Raw genomic sequence first — 21424 nt, forward strand, 5'->3', positions numbered from 1 at the left:
ATGTCCATCCTGTTGCTCGGAGACATAGATGAATTGCTTTTCATTTACAAAAAGCTGTTGAAAAAGAACATGAATTGTTACTCAAACACGACATTATTGAGCGTCCTACTGGTCCAATGCAATGGGTTTCTCCAATAGTGGTAGTGCCCAAAAAGGGCAGAGAAGGAGCTGTACACATATGCGTTGACATGTGTCAGGACAACAAGGCAATTGAAAGAGAACAACATCCAGGTCCATGTACTGCTAACATGATAATGCAATTAAATGGTGTAAAGGTCTTCTCTCGACTTGATTTAAATAAAGTTTATCATCAGTTGGAATTTGAAAAAAACTGCAGGTACATTACAACATTTTCTACACATGTTGTCTGTTTTGATACAAAAGACTTACGGCCTAATTCCGAGTTTGGCACAGAGGGGTTACTCTGTCACAATGGTGATGGATATCTCTTCCGCCGAAATATAAAACTCATTATATCCCATGGGATTTATATTTTGTCGGATGGGATATCTGTCAACGTTGTGGTGCAGGAACCCCTCCGCCAACCTCTAAATCAGGCCTTTAGTTTTGGTGTGTTATCAGCTGCAAAACTTTTCCTAGACGCCATTTGACATATCATACAGCCTATTGTGAATGTGTTCAATTATAGCGATGACATATTCGTTTTTGGACCTACACAGAAGTGGCACGATAGAGCTCTCATACAAGTATGTTGTTTACTTACTGATGCAGGTTTGACTCTGAATGCAAACAAATGTGAGTTCCACAAGACAGAGCTAAAATTCTTTGACCATATCGTTTCTGATCGGGTATGACACCCAATCCTGTGAAAGTACAAGCACTGTCAAATGATGTTCCCCCACAAGATGTTTCTATGATTTGTTCATTTCTTGGCCTGGCCAATTACTGCTCAAGATAAATAAAAGAGTTTACCACTGTAAGCGCCCAATTACGAGAGTTGACGAAGAAAAATGTTTCATTTCAATGGTCACAAAAATGTGAGAGACGTTTCAAAAGAATCAAACAAGACATTGAAAATACTGCTGAAATAGCATACTTCAGTCCGAAGCTTCATACAGAGGTTGTTGTTGACGCTAGTCAGATTAGGTGCTATACTTGCACAGCAGAGTGGACATCCAAATGCTCTAAGGCATATCATGGCATATGCTAATGAAAGTTTGTCCCAAACAGAATGTGCTTACTCACAACCTGACTGAGAAAGTTTAGCCGCTGTATGAGTTTGTGAACATTTCCATGTCTTCCTGTACGGAAAGCCTTTTACACTGGTAACTGATTGTCAAGCTGTACTGACTATCATTGGGAATCCAAAGGTCAAAATGCCTCCTCGTATTGTACGATGGGGACTAGGATTGCAAGAGTACAATTATACCATTGTGCATTGTCCAGGGAAGAATCAAAACCCTGCTGACTACTTTTCCAGAGTGCCTATACCAGGTCAAGGTACTCCATCCAAAACAGCTGAAGCCTACATTAATTTCTTTGTAAAATCAAATATGCCAGCGGCTATCTCATTAGCCCAGTTATTACTGCCATGAGCCATGTTAGCAACATGCTGAAGTTAAAAGACATAATTACACATCAGTCATGAAACCAACACACTTGACCTCTCACCAATGATGGTGAATATCAAAAATACAGAAATGTCAAACTGAACTGTCCATAACTCAGGAGGGTGTTGAGAATGAAGGTGAAGGTGAAGGCTGAGAATCCTGATTCTGGAGAGTCTCTTGGAGATCAAGTTTGGTTTCCATATTTAGATGAGAGGGTTGAAAAAGAACTCACGGCATGTCATCCATGCAACTGCTTTCTACAAATGTTATCCAACACACTCTGGACATGTCAAAACTCCCTAAACATACATGGGAGAGAGTAGCCATCAACTTTTTCAGCCCACTCCATAATGGACATCACCTGATGGTGATAGTAGGCGAATACTCATGCTTTCCATTAGTCGAAGCTCTCTCATCCACAACTTGTAAACGAGTCATTGAGAGATTAGATGGCATCTTTGTGACATGGAGCGTTCCTCCATTCTGTAGTCTGATAGCCAGCCATTTTAACACTTGAGAATTCAAAGAATGTCATTAGCATCTGAACGTGAAGCTTCAAAAAAGTAAACCTTTGTGGCCGCGGTCCAATGGACTCATTTAGTGTTTTACGAGTACCCTATAGAAAACAGTACAGCATGCAACTCTTGAGAAGCTCAGTTTGAAAACTGTATTAAATTCTACCCTACGAGCTTATCTTTCAACATCTCAATCGACCAGAGGTGAAAGTCCTGTGACTTTGATGCTCGGGAGAGCAATGACAACCAAGTTACCTCAACGGACCAACAAAAGAGAAAGAATGGAGAATCTGACTCGTACAAGGGACTTGGTTAACAAGCAGAAAATAAAAGCCTATGCGGATAAAAGACAACATGCAAAGAATATCACTTTTAAGAGAAGAGATTTAGTGATTGCCTGACAGATGCAAAGAAGGAAATCTGATGCTTCTTATGATGCTGACCCTTTCCACTTTGTGGTCTACCAAGGTACACATGGTGACTGCCCAGCACCCTGGGATGTGTGTTACCAGAGACTCTTCTCACTTTAGGCCTTTGATTCATCTGTCTTCAAATTGAGATGGTGAAGGACTCAGGGGCCCTCATTATGAAGCTGGCGGTCCATGGACCGCCAGACTCACGGTGGCAAGCGGACCGCTGCGGTAGTGGCGGTCTGCCCACCCTATTATGACCGTGGTGAAAACGCCACAGTGGAAACGCTGCCACCGCCAGGCTCCTGCCACCAGGCAGCCTGGCGGTGGTGGCGTTTCAGATCCGACAGGGCAGCGTTGCGAGCAGCGCTGCTCTGCAGATTATGAGTCCCATTCCGCCACCCTTTTCCTGGTGGTTACAATAGGTTTACACCGCCAGGGAAAGGCTGGCGGAATGGGTGACTCGGAGTCCCCTGGACTGCCCATGCACCTGGCATGGGCAGTGCAGGGGCCCCCATGCACAGCCCCGTCGTGCATTTCACTGCCCGAATGCAGCACCCGCCGCACTGCCACATTGGTGCCGGCTCCATTTGGAGCTGCCGTCAATGTAAAGGCCCTATTTTACGCCGGGCCAGCAGGCGGTAACATCATTATAGGGCCGGCGGGGGCTTCGCTGCGCAGGCAGTCTTACGTCGAGTGTCAGTGCGGTTGAAGGCAGGGTATCCCGCCGTCGTCATAATGAGGGCCAGTGACTGCTGTTACCTCTTCACAGTCTTCAAAAATCTCTGTCACTGAAGATGAGGTCTCCCAACTTCCAGTAACCACAAGGTTGACTGATCAAAGCGCCAAGAAAGTTGAATGAACAGATGTAGCTGTGCATGCTTATATCAATATGTGTATACATATTATGTGAAAAAATGTTTTTGTTTTTTTTAAATAAAATTTAACATGTGTTGTGTGAGTTTTGTGACGAAACCCTTTAGGCCTGAAGGGACCCCATGTAAATGTGACGTAGTGGTTAGAATGGAATGGAATGAAAGTTTTATTTGCAATGTTGAGTTTGCAGTTACTGGCAGAAGAATAAAGGCATGTAATATTCAGCTCTGTGTGTGGCCTGATCATTGGACGGTACCCAGACTGAGGTGGATGCTATATACACCTTTCATTTTTATCTAAAATTAAGGCTAATTTAATTTTCAAGTCTAAAACGTCATATGAGCCAATGCAAGTGAATGAGAAAATGAATTTCCTTCGATTTTTGCTGCAAATTTTCCTCGCAGGATCAGATGTTGTCATGTATATATTATCAGGAATTACAGTAGCTAAGGTTAAAGGAGAGGAGGTCTTACAATAACCCTCCTCTCGTGTTATGGTAATAAGTATCCCTCCCTGCATTGTCTGTCAACACAGCTGACACCATAGGTTTTAAATGCGTAATTGATTATTTTGATACACATGGCTGCTAAAAATATATTTTGTTTGGATTCGAGCTGAGTGGTCTCCGGCTTCAGCGATAAAAACGCTGTATGCCCGGTGTCTCAGACACTTCCTAGAGTACTAACGGGCATTGAATGCAAACTCTCATTGTCTAATTTGTATTCAATGGTTATTTGTAGCAAAGACGTTTCCTCTGTGCTGCATAACATCATCTTCACCTAAATCCAATGATCTTTTCAAAAAAGGGAAACTCCGGCTCCGAGTACTGATGAAACGGATGCTGCTGTACCGCGGGACGCATTCCCTTACAGGCTGTTGCAGTAGCAGCTGGAGGGCACACTAAAAGGCGCTCCATTTTATGCTCCTCGAGTGGAGAAAGAGACGTACCCCACCCGGCCGCCTTCAGGCCTCACAGTACATGGCGCCTCTTTCATATCCCCCTCATATGAACATCTACCGCGCAGACGTTTTTTGTGTTTGTTAATCCGTCGCAGCCAAAGGGGAGGACGGAGCTTGGAAGCGTTATTTTTGAATCCGCACAGAGCGAGTATAAACTCTCGCCTCTGTTATTATCGCGATCGCTTCCCCAGTCTACAAAACACATATTATGGTATATTATATGTGAATATGTACTGATGAGAATGGGGACGTGAAATTAATTTCTAACTGTAACCGAGAGGGAAAATGACCACATCATTCGTGAAGTTGAATCTCGTGCCATTTTTAGTTTGAAATTAAAGTTTTATCCTCACATCATAGAGTCGTGGATTCAGGAGATGTTTCTGTGTATTTGCATTTCAATTCTGTTATGCACAGTGGGTTGCAATGCTTTGGTAAGAGAATGCCATTTTGGAGGGCGATAAAATCTGGCTTTACGTGACTTGATCAAACATCGTACTGCATAAATTGTGTTTATTGTTCTGTTACATTCCTAATATCCTGATTAAAAACAAGGAGGGAAAATTGTTATAATAATAAGAAAGCAGTTGCCTTTGTCTCAACGGTTACGAGATTAATTTGGCTCGTGAGGTAATTCCGCTCATTATAACTGGACGAACAGTGGCCATCTTCTCTTAATCTCCCCCTTCCCCTCCTTCGTGGGCTGGACCATCGCCACTGCGGGGTGTTCCATTCCATTTGGCGCTCACAGATGACCAGTTGTGATTTGTTTTGCTGGAAAGAAGCGCTTGCTTCCGTCGACTAAACAGCCACTGTGTAATCCTGAGTTGTGACTGTGTTTTTCTTGGCTCTTGAGGAAGGAAACAGTGTGCCCTCTCGGGCCGCGCATCCCCGTTGTCGCAGTGGCTCGGCCCGCAGAGGTTACCGGAAGTTGTGGCGCTGCCATGTTGGGTGCTTTGTTGTAGGCTCCGGTACATTCTGACGGGGAAGATTTTTTTTTTTTATAACTACAGCGACGCGCCATGGAGGCCAACTGGACTGCTTTCCTGTTCCAGGTAAGGGCCCCTCCCGCATAGAGGTGGGGGCAAGGGGGGAGGAAATGTGGGGGGGTGCGGGCGGGGGTTGTTGGGGTGGGTGAAGGGGGTGAGAAGGAGGGGGCAGTGAGGGGAGTTCACCGATGGGCCCGCGGGATATCTGCCCCATTTCTCCCTCCCTCCTGAGGAGCCTGAACATCGCAGAGATACCTGAGGCTGGACCTATAGCAGTGTGTCCAGCGTTAGGGAGGGTTTTAGTAGTTTACGCTCAATAAAACATCACAGAAAGGCCTTGGATCTTAATATGACACTTTCAGCACAGCGTTAGTTTTCATACCATATCAACTAATTTTTTTTTTTTTTTTTAATTGGTGGGGAGAGAGTTGAACTTATTTTAATCGTGCCCTTTATCTCATATTTCCTGGATATGCAGTGATTACGTATTTTCCAGTCGGAAAGCACGTTCTTTTTTTTTTTTTTTTTTTCTCGCCATTTTCCTCATCGAGGACTTTAGCCACTTTCATCTTCTAAAAACTTACTCATTTAGCTAAAGAAAACTGCAGACTGCACTTATTTACCCATTCACTAATCGCTATCATTCCCACAAAGTGTTTCGATGAAGGTTTGGACAGGACTTTCGCAATGTCAAGAAGCATTCAACTGTAGCATGGAAAACTGTAGCTATATGAAGTAATGATGTTTTTGGAGTGAACATGTTAAATTGCAAATGCTTATTTTTGTGGTGGCGCGGTTGGGGTCCATATACTACAGGAGAAGTAAACATGGGCTATATGATAGCTAGCCCTTGGAAGATGGGCCGCATCCGTGCTTGCATTGTTTTGTAGATGCTGTGAAAATAGGTTTGTCTAATTGTAAGAAAATACGAGCCGCTTTCTTGTTTCTCTGCAGCCCTGTTTTACATTTTTGACTACCCCAAAAAAAAAACCTACAGCAGATAACGATTAATTCGTCCCACCTTTAAAACGGCTGTTTTCCTTCCTATTGCAACAAAAAAAATGCAGCTCCTCAAAATAAGTTGGTGGTCTTAAGAATAAGAGTAGACCCAGATCCATAGCTTACACAACTGTTTTAGTTAGTAATTACATAGCGTTGCCACCTCCCCCAAGATAGATTTGCCTTTTATTGAACACCATATTTATCACACAATGGGTTATGTATTTTTCTGTTTTTGTTTACACCCCTACAGACATTTTGTGCAATTGATTTGGCATCATTATTAGATCACGTGGTTGTGAAAACTGACCCCACATGACTTCAACACCACAATGATGGCATTCTAATACAGGGAAACACTCCGCGGAGGTCATGCACAGTATTCCGATCTTGCACTAAACTTGGTCAATTGCAGTGGTTTAATTTTCCCATCACTTGAAGTTTATAAAGCGCTGTAATCTTGTTGGACGGGGAATGCTGTAAAGATGGATGACTTTTACTGTTGACCAAACAGTGTCCCTCACATTATTTTATTTACCATGCCAACTACCAAAATGTTCAGATTTGGTCAGAAGCTACTGGCTAACCAACGGGTATAACGGTAAATACTAGTTTGTAACGTATTGATATATTGCATTGCAAGAATCTTTAGCCTTCATGCTCTGACCCTTAGTACCTCAAATTGCCATTACTTTTGTATATGTAACATTTGAAGAATCGCTTCCAAGATTAATTGCGTTGGAAACAATTTCAGATTATAGATGCCCTCAATTGAAATTTCTAAATGTACACGTCCTCTAGTCAACCCTGTTTTAGTTGATTAGAGAGGGATCGTATGATTGTCATGTGTGCCGTTACCAGCTCCCCGTACCCGTTATTGAGCCATGTTTGCTTGTCTTTAAAATACCTAGCTAAGATACCTGTTGAAGAGAGAACGGGAGATGAAACATTTTCCACCGGGACATGCATAACATGACTCATCCCTTAATGTGCTGCCGTAACATTAAAGTTGCAATGCAGAAATGTTACCCTCTGGCGTTAAAGATTCCCAGCGCCGCATCTTTCCACCCAAGGTGGCGTAATACACGTTTGTTCAGTTTGCCTGGAGAGCTGTCATTTCATTCGGATTGCTCTGAGAACAATAGGCATTAAATGTGTTCTGTTACCTTGATCAAATCGAATGATTACGAGGTCCAGTAAACGTGTGCACAACAAAATAACAAGGTGGCATTCCATTCAAATTTCCGAGCGTAGAGTTTACTAATATTGCCTTGCGTCTTTGTATCGTTATTAAAATATTTAAAGCTGTTGAAAAGTAGTTTCTTAGAGAGTACGAGGAAGAGGAGCTGTAAAAATGGTCGAATATCACTGTACTGCGTGCATCAGGTTATTACGTTAACCATATGCTATTCCTTACTTAACCTCTACCTTTATCTTGCTTGTATATATGTGGCATTTGAATAACATGAACTTGGTGAAAAGGCAGCAGTGGTCTGTTTAGAATCGAATATAGAAATACAGTGAGAGTGAATTGAGGGGTAAGGAGGTGGGGTTTTGAGAGGTGTTGGTGAATTACTGCATCGCAAGTGTAGTGCTCGTGAAATAGGAGAGGTGGAAGAGGCAACAAATTGGCAGGAGGAGCCGAGCTAAGGCTTTCAGAGCCACACGCACGAGCTGAGCCCTGAAAACATTCACTATGTAAATCATACAATAACATCATGTAAAATAGTCTCTTCAAAATCAAAAAAAGAAGTGTATTTCTTTAACATGTAGACGTTTTGACATTAGTAGGCCACATTATAGCACTGTAGCGACAATGAAGTAAGAGTTTTGGTGAGATAAAATACTTAAGCATAAATTCGCCCAATTTATCCAGGTTTTCTGGTTTCATTTTGTACAGATGAGCCAGTAAATGGGTAACTATTTGCCCTGCTTTATGTTAAGGCTTTGTTTTTACCTGTTAGTGCATTTTTTTTGCAGTTTTTGAAATTACGTGGGACGAAGATATTGTAGCGCTTTTCGTGAGCACCAGGTCGCATACGTTGTTTATAGGCATTGGGGAAAGTTGGTGACTTACTCTAAAGCATAAAATGTTGATCCGATGCTGAGACTCAAATCTGGTTTCCTAGTTTCACACTCTGCAACTCTCGCTGTAACACCACAACGTGGGCAGTGGGAGGAAAAACCCCACAAACCACATGAAAGATTGACTCATTATGGGCTCGAGGCTACAACTAAATCTTGAGCTAGGCTTCAGGCTTAAGCCTGGCTCAAGCTTTCAGTGGCTCACCACCTCTATTGCAGAATTTTCCCTTCAGCTCTTCCCTACATTGAATAATTATACAGCTGCACCTGACTGACACAGTTTCGGTTCTTTATCTTATGTGTGTAAATGGAGAAGGTTGTACTTTTTCTTCTTGAATCTATTGGTGTCTGGGACGTAGGTGTGCCAAGACCCATTGGAGATGTTGAGATTTTCAGCCAAATAGGCGAGAGGCTCTGGTCACAATAGTTTTGTAGGTCATTCCATTAACATTGAATGTGGTGCAGCTAAGCAAGTGGAGACGAGGAGTTCATTTACGGTGCATGGGATGTAGTCATCTTTATGTTATTAAAGCATCTATATGAGGCATCCATGACTGATGGGCATTAGGGTGCTTTATATCAAAACTTAAAGAAATAGGGGTATACTTTTGTGTTTTGTGAGGGTGGCTAGAACGAGTTCCATGCTGATTCAGTTGCTCCTGGCAATGACTGCTTGCTGTCTCTGGTTGTCTTTAATTTTTGAACTTCCAAACGTAATAAATATTTACGTTTCAGTCCTCTGGATCATTCATAGATTGTGAGTAGTTCAACAAGATAGGAAATGTTATGTAATGTCTTGTGAAGGTGACACATAATTGGAATTTGGCTAGGGTGGGTAGCCAGTGAAAGTCATGAAGATGAGAGATTAAGCGTAATGTGTCTTTTACTTCTTCGCTATACGAGCCCAGACGCAGGTATAAGACTGTTCCGGGTTAGATGAGAAATACACATGCCTGTCAAAATTGCACTTCCAAAACATAGTCTGGCAATGACAAAGGCCTGGATCAATGTTTTGTAATGCCTGTCCTTCTTCCCTTTTTTTTTTTTTTTTAAATAAATAACTGGAGGTGAAAATGTGCATTGTTAATTTGGTTGCTAATGTGCAATATGAACACACGTGCTGAGTCAGTTTATTCAGGCCCTGGGTACATCATGCAGCAGTATGTAGAATGTCCTGAATGATGGGACAATGGAAATCTGGGAGGTGATGGAGCAGAATGTTACAACCATCCAGATGCAAAAGTACAAGACCTTGAAAAGCAGTTTGGAAGTCACTCTGGGAGGAACTGTCTTGCTTTCAGTAGTAAAGAGTGCTGGTGCAGAGACCTCTTGAGTTTCTTGGCTGTGTGTTCCTTGAAATGGAGGGAGGTGTGACTTAGTTTTGGGCTTTGAACACATCCAGATTTATGTCGTTGGGCCAGGTTTGAAATAGTTGTGGCTTGCTGTAAGTGAATACGGAGAATTCGTTTTTGGTGGGGTTTAGTTTAAGCTCGACGTTGAACACCCAGGTGTTGATGTGGTTCAGGCAGTGTTTGCTGCGTGGGAGCAGGGGCGACTGTGCATTTGTATGTTGGCATATTGATGGGTACTGTTATTGGTGAGTGTAGTTCCAAGGGATTTCATGTAGAGAATGAAGATGACTGGGTGAGATGGATGTCCGATGGACTCTGCACATTGGATCATTCAGGTGTCTAATTTTTGCTAACAATGTAATGTCAGCAGTGTAGTACTCCACAAAACAATGGACTTTATGTAGTAGTGGTATACAATAAAGAAGTCGAATATTTTAGGAACAGAGCTTTAACTGCCTGGAAATATTTTTTGTTCTGTTCATCTGTTTCCCATTCACAACGTTTGTAAAATGTAACAAAAATAGAAACCAACAGACCTGGAATGCACCCTTAGACTGTCCCGCAAGTCCATTTTCCAGAACAGTGATAAACGGGCTGCGCTTTGTCTTAACTGAATTCTACCCAGGACTATGGTTAAAGTCCTCCACTAGAAGGATGCTGTCAATGGTATTTCCCATTAGGGAGACCTCCATTTCACGTCTCCACAATATATTTGGTTTTTTTTATTGCACTGATTGTAGTGGTAGGAAAAAACATATTTCACAGGGAACTTTGAAAGATGGTAACATTTCCAAGTTCACTGTGAAATATGATATCAGCATGATATCATCTCCCTAACCATTCTGAATTGTGAGGTTCAATAGGATTATGAAGCAAGGGAAGGTAAGTTATGCAGTAAAGAGGCAAGTTATACAAATTTAAAAGCCCAGGTTAGTAAAGTTATGGTTAGCTTTGGTTATGACGTTATTTATGTTTAAAAAAACATAGACATTCACGGAAAGCCACAGTTAAAGTACAGTTATTTTTACAAATAAAAACAAAAAAAACGCTGAAATTGGCAAAAGCAGTAACTTGCCCACTGTCCATGCAAGCCTTAATTTGCTCTCAAAGTTCTGTGCTCATGACCCCGGCCTCAGGGTGACACACGCAAGTAGAAAATATGTAAGCAGTGCTACAGGTCCGATTACTTACCACATTAATATTACCAGTGAGACAACAATGACAGTTTAAAAAAAAAATATATTTTCTTGGTATCTGTTGTATTGGTTTTGTGTGGCATTATTTATTGTTTTTATTTTGTGAGGTCATAAGCAATGCATTTTGAGTGTGAGCTAACTGTATATGTCTGTTACTCAAATTATGTAACTTGGAGCCAACTGTAACTTATCTGACAATTAGGTTAAAGGACTTGCGGCTAAGCTGTGACTGCCCTTACGTGAGCAGTGAGGTTTGGATGAAGGACCTGTCCTTTGACCAGACCTAGCTGGAATTGGCCCCTTTTTGACCTGTTCTAAATAGTATGGCCTTTAACCATGCCCATCAGTCTCATTCGTTCCTGGGCTTGCCTTTCAAAAATCACTTGATGTCATTGATAAATGCTTTATGCTTGTCCCTCCATGAGGCTGCTTTTGTCATGCCTTGCAGACTGGCTCTGTTATGCGGATTATTGCACGATTGCCGATACACTTAAGCGTGGGCGATCTATTATATATATATTTTTTCTTTTGTCTCTTCCCCTATGTGCTGCATGGCACTCACAGTGCGACAGGCTCAACAGCGTGAACTCTGTCAACGGTATTGGAGCGCTGGTCACATTGTTCACAGTTACCTAATCAGCGTAATTTCTTGTGGGTCTCTTCCTGAAACATTTGGAATTGGTAAATGCTTTACGTAAAACAGAAATCCTCAAAGCTAAAGTGGATGCTACAATATTCACTGCACTCTGGAAACTCACCCCATAATGCTTTGCAGTACATTACTTTCACAAAAAGTTTTGTTCATAGCTCAGCCTGTGGTGGTCCTAGGGCAATGAGACCACCTACACAACGTTCAGCACAACATGCTCTTTCTATCTATATCATCTCTGGGTCTTCACACTGGGTTAGTGGGACCCCAAAATAATAACCCTTCCCACCATTCATTGTCTTTTTAAACGCTCCCATGGCTGGAACTTTTGTTTTAGGGATGGAAATAGCTTGTGTTTTAAGGGCCTTGTTTGTAATATTATTGCTATGTGCCTGCTACCCCTGACAATTGTAATGCACTGTGCCCTCTAAGGGCTAAATATATGGTTACATTGCATTATTTATGGCCATTTTCTTTTTGTGTGGTTATACCTTCTAGGGGGCTAACTATATAGTTACATGACCATGTTTCTTACAAATGCTATTTTCATTTTCGGGTCATTCTTGGGGCTGTTCTAACAATTACAGTCATATCAACAATACTAAAATATGTGTGGCATGGACACTTGCCCCATAATGTTGTGCAGGGCATTAGGTTTACAAAACACTTTTGCTCATAACTCAGCCTGTGGTGGTCCTAGGACAATGGGACCATCTTCAAAACATTAACCACAAAGTGCCCTTTCTGTCTATATCATCTTTGAGTCCCCGCACTATGTTAGTGGGGGACTCCAAAATAATAACCCCTCCCACCATTCATAATCTTTTTAAGCTCTCTCATGGCTAGAACATTTGATTTCCAGCTGAGAGAAGTTGTTTAATGGGCCTTTTTTGTAATGTCATTACAATATGCCTGCTGTCCCTGAAAATGTGTAATGCACTATGCCCTCTAGGGTTTTTATTTTTATATAAATATATATATAAAATATGGTTACACTGCATTACTTTCTCCCATTCTTTTTTTCATGTGGTTATGCTCTCTAACGGCTGACTGTATGGTTACATGACCATGTTTTTTTTTTAACTAATGCTGTTTTTATTGTGGTGTTCTCTGGAGGCTCTTCTGAGCATTGCAGTCAACATACTATAATATACGCAGCACACAAACTCTCACACTGTGCTTTCAGGGCATTACTTCTACAAATCATTTTTGCTCATAACTCAGCCTGTGGTTTTCCTAGGACAATATGCTCTGTCTACATCACCTCAAGGTCCCCAAACTAGGTTAGTGGGGACCCCAAAATAAAAACCCCTTCCACCATTCAGTGTCTTTTAAGCTTTCTCATGGCTAGAACTTTTGTTTTACAGCTGAGAGAAGTTTAATTTTAAAGGCCTTGTTTTTAATATCATTGTAGTAGGCCTGCTAACCCTAAAAACACCCTCTAGAATCTAAATATATGGTTACATGACCATGTTTCTTAAAAATTATATTTTTGTTATGGCGCCCTTTAGGGGCTGTTTTGAGCATTACAGTCTAATGCCAAATGTTTATTCCTGATAAAGGTTTATATGATAATTGTGTTTTAATTATCTCTCCTTATTAATTATGACCATGAATCAGGCCAACTTCACATCCTTATTAAACTATGAATGTTTGAACACTCTTGATATGCTTGGGTGACCCTTCTAGTTTATTTCTCCTCTGTGGCTGTCTTGTGTCTTTTTTTGGGGGACTTTTGTTAGCCCGCCAGCATCTCTATGATGGTGGGGTGGGGAAAGTGGTATTTTATTGGAATTAGCATGGCAGATTTAAATTAGGATGCTAAACGGCAACATTTGCATTTTTTGATACAGATGGAGGAAGAAGATAAATGGAAGCGCTTTAGCTATTTGCAGGGCCACTGGAATTAAATGTCAGGAAAAGAAAAAATTATGAGGCAGGGTTGACCAATTTATGTGGCAAGAAATGTCCAGTTAAGAATTTACAATGCCAATAGCTCTAACTCGAAGAAAATGCGAGACCTATTGCATTCCAAATACTTGTTTAAAAATCTGTAACTGTTTGCGTATCCTGCCTCTGAGTTTGAGAATTCTTGCAGTCTTTGGAACCTTTTTTTAAAAATTTTAATGTGAGGATGAACACCCCAAACGGGTGTCTGGGGATGCTTCCCCCACCCCTCTGACATTTGTACATTTTCCTTTTCTTTTTTTTTTTTTTTTTCAAATGTGGGGACTGAGTCCTCTGTCTTATTTGTGTGTGGCAGCAACAGAGTTTTCTTCGCAGCCTGCCAATTGGATGCTTTGGGCCCACAGACCAAGCTTTGGTTTCATGGATCCGAAACTTTTGAGAGAAGGGTGTGGGGAGCTTTCTCATGCAATTAGATTCAATTATTATTATTTTTTTTAAATTTAGTGCGTGGATGGTCTTAATCAGACTTTCGCTGACCATTTGTGGGCTAATGGCCCAGATATCGCTAAATTTTTAGGTTTTCTTCTCACAAGACCACTCTGAAACATTTATTTAACTACTAGTTTCTTTGAACACTGAAGAGATTTGCAATAAACCAAGAAAAGGTGCTTCCTTGAGTAAAGTTTTACTTTCGTGCTAAGTTTAGTGCAATTCTTTCCAGCTTTTCTTTATGTATCAGAAAGCAAAGATGCCTATGGGAGAAAAATGAGAAAAGACACTTTTTATGGTTCTCTTCTTTGAGTTTTCTGCGTTAAACGTGGTATGTCAAACGTAAATCTGATTTATTTAATTTTGAATTTTTCACGCTAATTTTTCGAATCGCACCTAAGTTGGGAACTCTGACCTTAACTATAATTGCAAAGTTACAATTGCAGACTGTGTAGTATGTGTCTGTGTGTATACATGTGGTGTGTGATATATATATATATATATATTTTTTTTTAATTTATATATACACTAAAGGAAGGGAGAACTCATGAGTAGTTCCCATTTTTAGGTGGAGAGCAGTTCTGGTATGGAGCACCCTGCAACACCCTCTAGATTTGCTCACCTCTGTCAGTTTTCTAGCAAAGTTTTTTAGCATAGGATTACCACAGTGCCATCCATGCCATGCTAGAAAGTGACAGCTCAGTGTGGATGGCACTTTGCTAATTCTATGCTTAAAAACGTAGCTAGAAGAACACATTTGAGGTGAGCAAATCTAGAGTGGTGCTGGTGTTGCCAGGTGCTCCTTACTGGAGCTGCTCTACACTTAAAATTGGGAATTACCCAGAGTTCTCTTCTTTTTTTGCATAATTTATGCGTCACTCTAACTCTGAAAAAAATGTATATGCATATACATACAAACATACATTAGAGTGTTTTTTTAATTTATTTTGCTTATATCTTTGGTGCTGTTTGACACATCTTCACAGAGCTTTCCAAAAAACAAAGGATATCCACCTCCTATTCCTTCGTAGAAGTTTTGGGGTGATCAAGCTGGGGCCAAAGGAAAAAGGAGCCAGGGTAGAAAATATAGATTTGCACCAAATTTGCCAGAACTGTAGATTTACCCGTATAGCCTGCTTTTTAGGTCTCGTGCTGCAAGCACTCTTGCTTGGAAGATATATTCTATAGTACAAGGGGTTTGTGGCCATCCAATTAGTTAACATTCATTGGCTTCATCGTTCCTCTTATTTGCTGCCTCTAATTGGCAAACAGGTGCTGCCTTCACTTCCTCTTCTTTTGGCTGGACCGTGGACTATACTGATCGCTTCAGCTTGATTGCTGTCCTTTGGCCTGCTGTGATCGAGGAACTAATTTTGTTTTTCTTCTCTTCCTTAGTCCTTGTTGAACCTCTTGCTGTTTGAAGCTTTATTTTACTATGCGCCACACCTTTCAAAGAAGCCTTTTTCTTCTTCGAAATAGATGTTTGTGACAACAAATGTTAGCTGCTTTCAAATGTATTGTTTACTAAGACATGGGCGCTGTTGCTTTCTTTGTCTTAGGACTTTTTGCCAGATGTCATTTTTTTTCTTTCACACGTGACAATTAACTGATATGTTCAGAATCACAAGGGTGTTGTGCCAAGATCTAACAAGCATTGGCAAAGCCAATAGATCTTGTCTTTGAGAATGTTGTCTCTGCCATTGTCTTTTCTTCATGCTGTACAGCATGGGCATTTCTGACTTTGACAATGGCTTGTAGCCATGCTGTATAGCAACGGGGCTGCTGTGCAGCATGGCTAAAAATAATGCTCTTTGAACAAAAAAAAAAAAAAAGTGCATTATCCATGACTGCGTCATAGCGCTGTTCGAAATGTGTTTTTGCCACACTGCAAAGTATCTGCGCTGCTGTAAATCAGGGCTACAAAACATTGCCAAAGCCAATATCACTCATAGGCTTCAAGATGGAGCATTGCTGATGACTGCGGACTGGGGTTTTATTGGCTTTTCCGTTATTTCTCATGATTTGGTGGTAATTTTTAAAGTAGTTTTTGATAAATTAAGCTTAAGAATATAGTGTTGTGTAACCCGGTAGTAAGATTAAAAAAAAAGTCATAAAAAAAAACAAAGGCTAAAGTGGAGTTGTGTAGCTCTTCTAATAATAAAAAACGTAACATTTTAAAACATAGAAAACTTTGAAATTCACCAGTTACAAGTACCTGGTCAAAGTCTAACTTGCACATCACTGACATCTGAAATTGTGGCGATGCAAGTTCTACTTACGTCGGCTACGTGTAACCAGGGCCACTAGAGTTATGCAGCGGAGGAAGCCTAAATTATGCAGCAAGAAAAGGCAAATTACGTGGCATAATGCGCACATTTTGTGATATAACTTCATTATTTTGTCATTTTTACATATGGCTCAGAAAATAATTCACCTTACTAGTACCAATTTAACATCAAAATACAATAATAACTGAAAGATGACCAGTCAACCTTTCAGAAGGGCCTTCCAGTGTGCAGGCAAATGTGTCTCCATGGTTTTAGTAACGTTTGAGCTCTAAAAATTCTTTTTTTCTGTTGAAGTCAGCAGATACACAGTAGACGGCGGATTATGTGGCAAATGCTGCAAATCCATAATTATGTGTAAAAAAGCTGCGGTTGGAGAATCTCATAATCCCAGTGGCCTTGCATTTAAGAGGTGAATTTTAGTGTGTTTTTTCTTGTTTTTTGAAACATTAATTGTTTTTATTATGAGAAGACCTAGTAACCACCATATAACCTATTTTTTTTTTTTTTGTACAACATCTTACTGAAAAAACTAAAAAGTTAACATGTTATGGTTATTTTAAAACCTAACTTAAAAAACAAACAACAAAACACGTAAATTCACCCATTTTAGTTTACAGAACTAACTATAACTTGCACCCTCACCATTGAATAAGGATAATGAATAGCTTCCTTCATACTTCAATGAGGAGGAAGTGGAGGGAAATAAAGATGGGCCAGTTCATGTCCAAGAGTCTTGTGATACGGATTTTCAAGTCAGGTGAAATTAATTGATAGCATACATATGGTGGGTGAATGGTCTCTGAAAGGAAGCATGCAATGAAATGTAGATTTTATATAGCACAGTTTATCACCCATGAGTGTCTCAAGGCGCTTTTATGTGGGCACGGGGATATTTAATGATTTGCCCATAATTGCAGGACATTGTGCCGAGGATTGAACCTGGGTTTCCAGCTCCTGAGGCAGTCGCTCTGACTACTGCGCTACATCCTGATGTGAATAGGAGAGTAACACAAACAATACTTTATCTGATCGCTGGAATATTCCAAGTCTTAGTATTGTTTGAAGTGAAAGGGTTTCAGGTTTTGATGGAGCGTAGATAATCAGGCTGTGTGATGTGGATGATTTGAAAGCTGTGCAGGCCATTTTAACATCTTTTCTGGCTTCAAGAAGGAGCCTGGCCCATCTCTGATATGGGACATAAACAGAAATAGTACCACGAGGCGAAACTTAATTGGTGTTAGGAAAGGTTTTAGTTTTAAAAGGGTAAGGTGGTTCTGTAGGTTTTACCATATGGTCAGTTGGTGATAACATCCTTAAGGAGGTATCAGTGCAAAACCATGGACTGTACAGAAATTGTAATCATATGTTTTTATTTTTGCTAGTTACATTTTTATATTTTGTGCCTCAGAATAATACATACTGTTTTTCTAGCTCGGAGTCTAAGGAAATTTGATGTGTGGATATCCTAGCGGAAGGAAATAGTAAAGTTAAGTGATAGTAAAGATGAGAAAAATGGGATGTGGTATAGTAAGTTTCTGAAACACGGACAGCTATTGTGGTGTCAACCACATTGCATAGGTTACACCTAACCTTTCACAGTACCTCTTATGTGAAATGGCAGCAAGACAGTATTTACCTTATTTCCCCGTAGCCAACACACAAACCTTCAACATCATATCACTTACTGTAGCGGAATGCTTGTAGTTGTTGGAATGGATATCCATTCCCAACTATGCACTTATTCTGGTGCTCTCAGCTCTGCCATGTCTTAGTCTTTGCCACTGAGACTTCGGCCTCTTTCAGAAGACTAATTATTCTCAGTGATGTAGATTTCTCTTTATTTTGGAAGGTTTTGTTTTCTTAAACTGCCAATACGTTTCCTTTACTGACCATCCCCCACCAATCTTTAAGTTTCAGGGGCAAACAGAAATGATCCGAGTTGCACTCCAGAAATCAGGATCTTAGCATTGTCTCCAAGTCCCTGCAGGGGTTGTAAACATATAATTGGCAGTTTATCTTTTCTGTTTTACCAGTTTCCAAGGATCATCTGTATTAATCAAGTTTGAGGTTCTTTGCTTTGTCCACCAAGCATACTGGGGAAAGGGCCCAAAATATTGGTAAAACGTAATTTTGCTCATTGCTGCTCCAGCACTTGTAATCTGAACAAATGAAAAATGAAGTTAGATCACTGGGAACACAAGTCCAGAGAATATGGAACACTGTCAGCCCCACCCTGAGATCTGGACCTCGTAACTTCTGCTCCAAGAAACTCCTGAAAGCTGAACTATTCAGTCTGTCTAAATTGGCCTTCTGGATTTGTTGGAACTATAATTGCTAAACATCAGCCAAGTATTGCACATTCTCTTCCTAGATCACTTTAAGATCAATTACTGCTCCTATCCCGCTGTGCTCAGAAGTAACCACAAGGTTCCACAAAGTGCACTACAAAACTCCAAAGGAAAAAAATTGGACCATCCATTAATACTTTATATGGACTCATTTATCCAGTATTTTGTCTTGATACATTCCTCACTTATTTTCATCTGTTAGAGAGTCCCAACCTCCGTGGGATCTGAACATCGTTTTGACAGTGTTGGAATCCTGGTAGTCGATCAGCCCTTCTTCTCGCTTTGGTGCCGAAGTAGTCCTTTCTTCACTCACTCTAGTGCTCCTTTTGCATTTCCTTATCGACCATTCAGCTTCTTCCAAAGCCTTGTGCTGCTTTCTTGGACAAAGGGACATTTTCACTAGTTGAATTGTACTCCGGTTTAAAAAAAAAAAAAAAAGCATTTATGCATTTATGCCCTTTGTGGAGTATGGTTCTAATGTGTTAGGTGAGTAGGGTCTGACATGTTTCCTGTTTGATTACATTCTCTAGGGTATATTTCCATCACACAGTATTAACAGAGTTTGCCTTTCCTGCAGCAGAATAGATGTAGCTAAGCGGACATCTACAGAGACTGGTCACGTTAATCTTATTTGAAAATGTACTATTGAGCTTGACCCTAGTTTGGCTACGTGGTATTGTGTACCTTACATTTAATGTGGCCTAAGTTGTTCTTCATGATTTCATAAAGGTACCCTGCTTGTACTAGTTTATAGAGGATTGTTGCCTGGTATTAAGTGAAGTGGAAAGTTCCTTACCGGTAGTACTTCTAGCGTATTATGGAGGTGTGTAGTACTGGGGATGTGAGAACAAAGTACCCTTTCTTCTCTTTAGTTAGTTAATATTGAAAGGGAGATCATGAACATCGAATGTTGTACAATTTCTGAGGACAACTTGGCTTGTAGTCTTTGTCTTGAGTTATTTTAGAATGTCTGCTGTTTTGGTTAATATAAACGTGTCTGTATAGGAAACAAACCTGCCCCTGTTTGAATGGGTCATAGCAAAACAAGGTTAATTAATATTTTTAGGGTTTGGTAACTGCATTGTAAATGGACTTTTTGTGGCAGTAATATTTTGTCATGATAAAATTCCATATTTTAAGGGTATTTTTTGTTAACCAGAAACTACATATATTAAAGCCCTGGTAGTATCCAGGTTGAGTTAATAATGGTAACGCAACTGAATGACAAACTAAAATACTACTGTAATTTTATTTGTTTAATATGAATTAAGCAGTACCTAGTATTTTGATTAGGGAAAGAATGATGGTAAAATCAAGGGAGTGAGGAACAAGTCAACAAGTCCTCTACAGGTTTCTTGTCTATGCAAGTGATATTTATATGCTGCTTGTTTGCTATTGCCTGCAATGTCAGCTTTCTGACTGGCTATTTATAATATGATAATTCACGACTAACCCCAAAGTTGTGAAAGTGTTCTATGCGCTATCTAATCCACAAAAGCGATCTAAAAAATTCCCCTAGCTATTATTTTTTGTTCAACACGGATGTAAGGTTTTTGCAAAAGTTTCCCTCCGTTGTCTTCTACAACAGGGCAATGAAAAATAAATCTTATACGATTTATGGAAACATAGTTTTGCAACAGCTACTCAGCTTAAGGTGTCATGACTGCCTTATTTTTGGTGAGTAAATCTAGACACAATGAGAGAAATAGGTCTTCCATATACATTGTACAACAACCTTTGGAGTAATTGCATTCGTGAGTTATACATCCAACCTCTATTAGCCTAATTACATTCTAACATGTTGTTTAGGATAATACTCTCAGAAGGGGGACTCTGTCACATTTAATTTATATGACCAAAGGGGTATGTCAGTGTTGTAAGCATTTTTTTATTATTCAGTCTCTACATGGTCAGTTTGCCTCAAATTCTAGATGAAGTGTCCAGGTTTTCACCGAAAGTGTATAAAGCCTATAGCCTCAAAAACACAAAAGCTGCTGGGGAGGGATGCTTGAAAATCGCCTAAACCACAGGCAGTTGCTCTGGATACTATTCCAACCCGTTGCATCTTACCCACTTTACCACTCTAGACGGAGGCACACCTTATGCAAATCAGTGCTGACTGCTCCGCAAGGGAACCCGAACTGCCTAGCAAGATTCACTCAAGATGGGAGCACCAGCAAACCCAAGCCTGGTTTCAGTCTTGTTAGGGCTTATCAGTGAGGTAGAGCTTGGATCCCATTATCTGTGCTTAAAGCCTGTATACTAGCTACCTAATTGTCAGATATGCACTGAGAGGACCACAAATATTACAGAACAAATATTTTGACTTACATTAATGTTGGTTGTATGCACTGTTAATGATTTTGTGTAAAATCAAAACAATGAGTCTTATTCATTCATTTGATTCATTCATACTTTTTGTTAATTAGACTTTTTTTATTTGTGCAAATAATCACATTGACCATCGTTCTGCCAGATAATGATATTGAACTCTCTTTATCTAAATCAATGTCTCCTATAAGAACAGGCAAAAAAACGAATGCAAAATTTGTTTCCTAGGGTAAATTGTATAGCCTGTTCGTCTGTCATTCCACCGTAGGCAACGGCAACATCGTCCAGTGTTCATATCACCAGCTCTCCCACTTATACTAGCAGTCCCCAAATACGTCAGAACAATAACAACAATCCTGGTGGAGAGAGAGTAAAAGATTGACAATGTGCAGAATTGGCCCTTACACTTGAGCCCGATAACGGGCCAGTGTCAAATCTCCTCTGGATGACCCTTTTGC

General features: G+C 40.4%; 1 protein-coding gene across 12 annotated transcripts in view; it reads left to right on the forward strand.

Moving 5' to 3' along the window:
• The first annotated feature begins 5250 nt into the window (after positions 1 to 5250).
• The window catches only part of VEZF1 (vascular endothelial zinc finger 1), a 167747-nt gene continuing 151573 nt past the window's right edge, over positions 5251 to 21424 (forward strand). For all 12 annotated transcript variants that reach the window (XM_069226598.1, XM_069226600.1, XM_069226603.1 and 9 more), the window contains exon 1: positions 5251 to 5387. In XM_069226598.1, the coding sequence (XP_069082699.1) occupies positions 5355 to 5387 (33 nt within the window). In that variant the 5' untranslated portion in view covers positions 5251 to 5354. The remainder of the gene's footprint in view (positions 5388 to 21424) is intronic.

Source organism: Pleurodeles waltl, chromosome 3_2 (genome assembly GCF_031143425.1).
Source record: "Pleurodeles waltl isolate 20211129_DDA chromosome 3_2, aPleWal1.hap1.20221129, whole genome shotgun sequence".
Lineage (NCBI taxonomy): Eukaryota > Metazoa > Chordata > Amphibia > Caudata > Salamandridae > Pleurodeles > Pleurodeles waltl.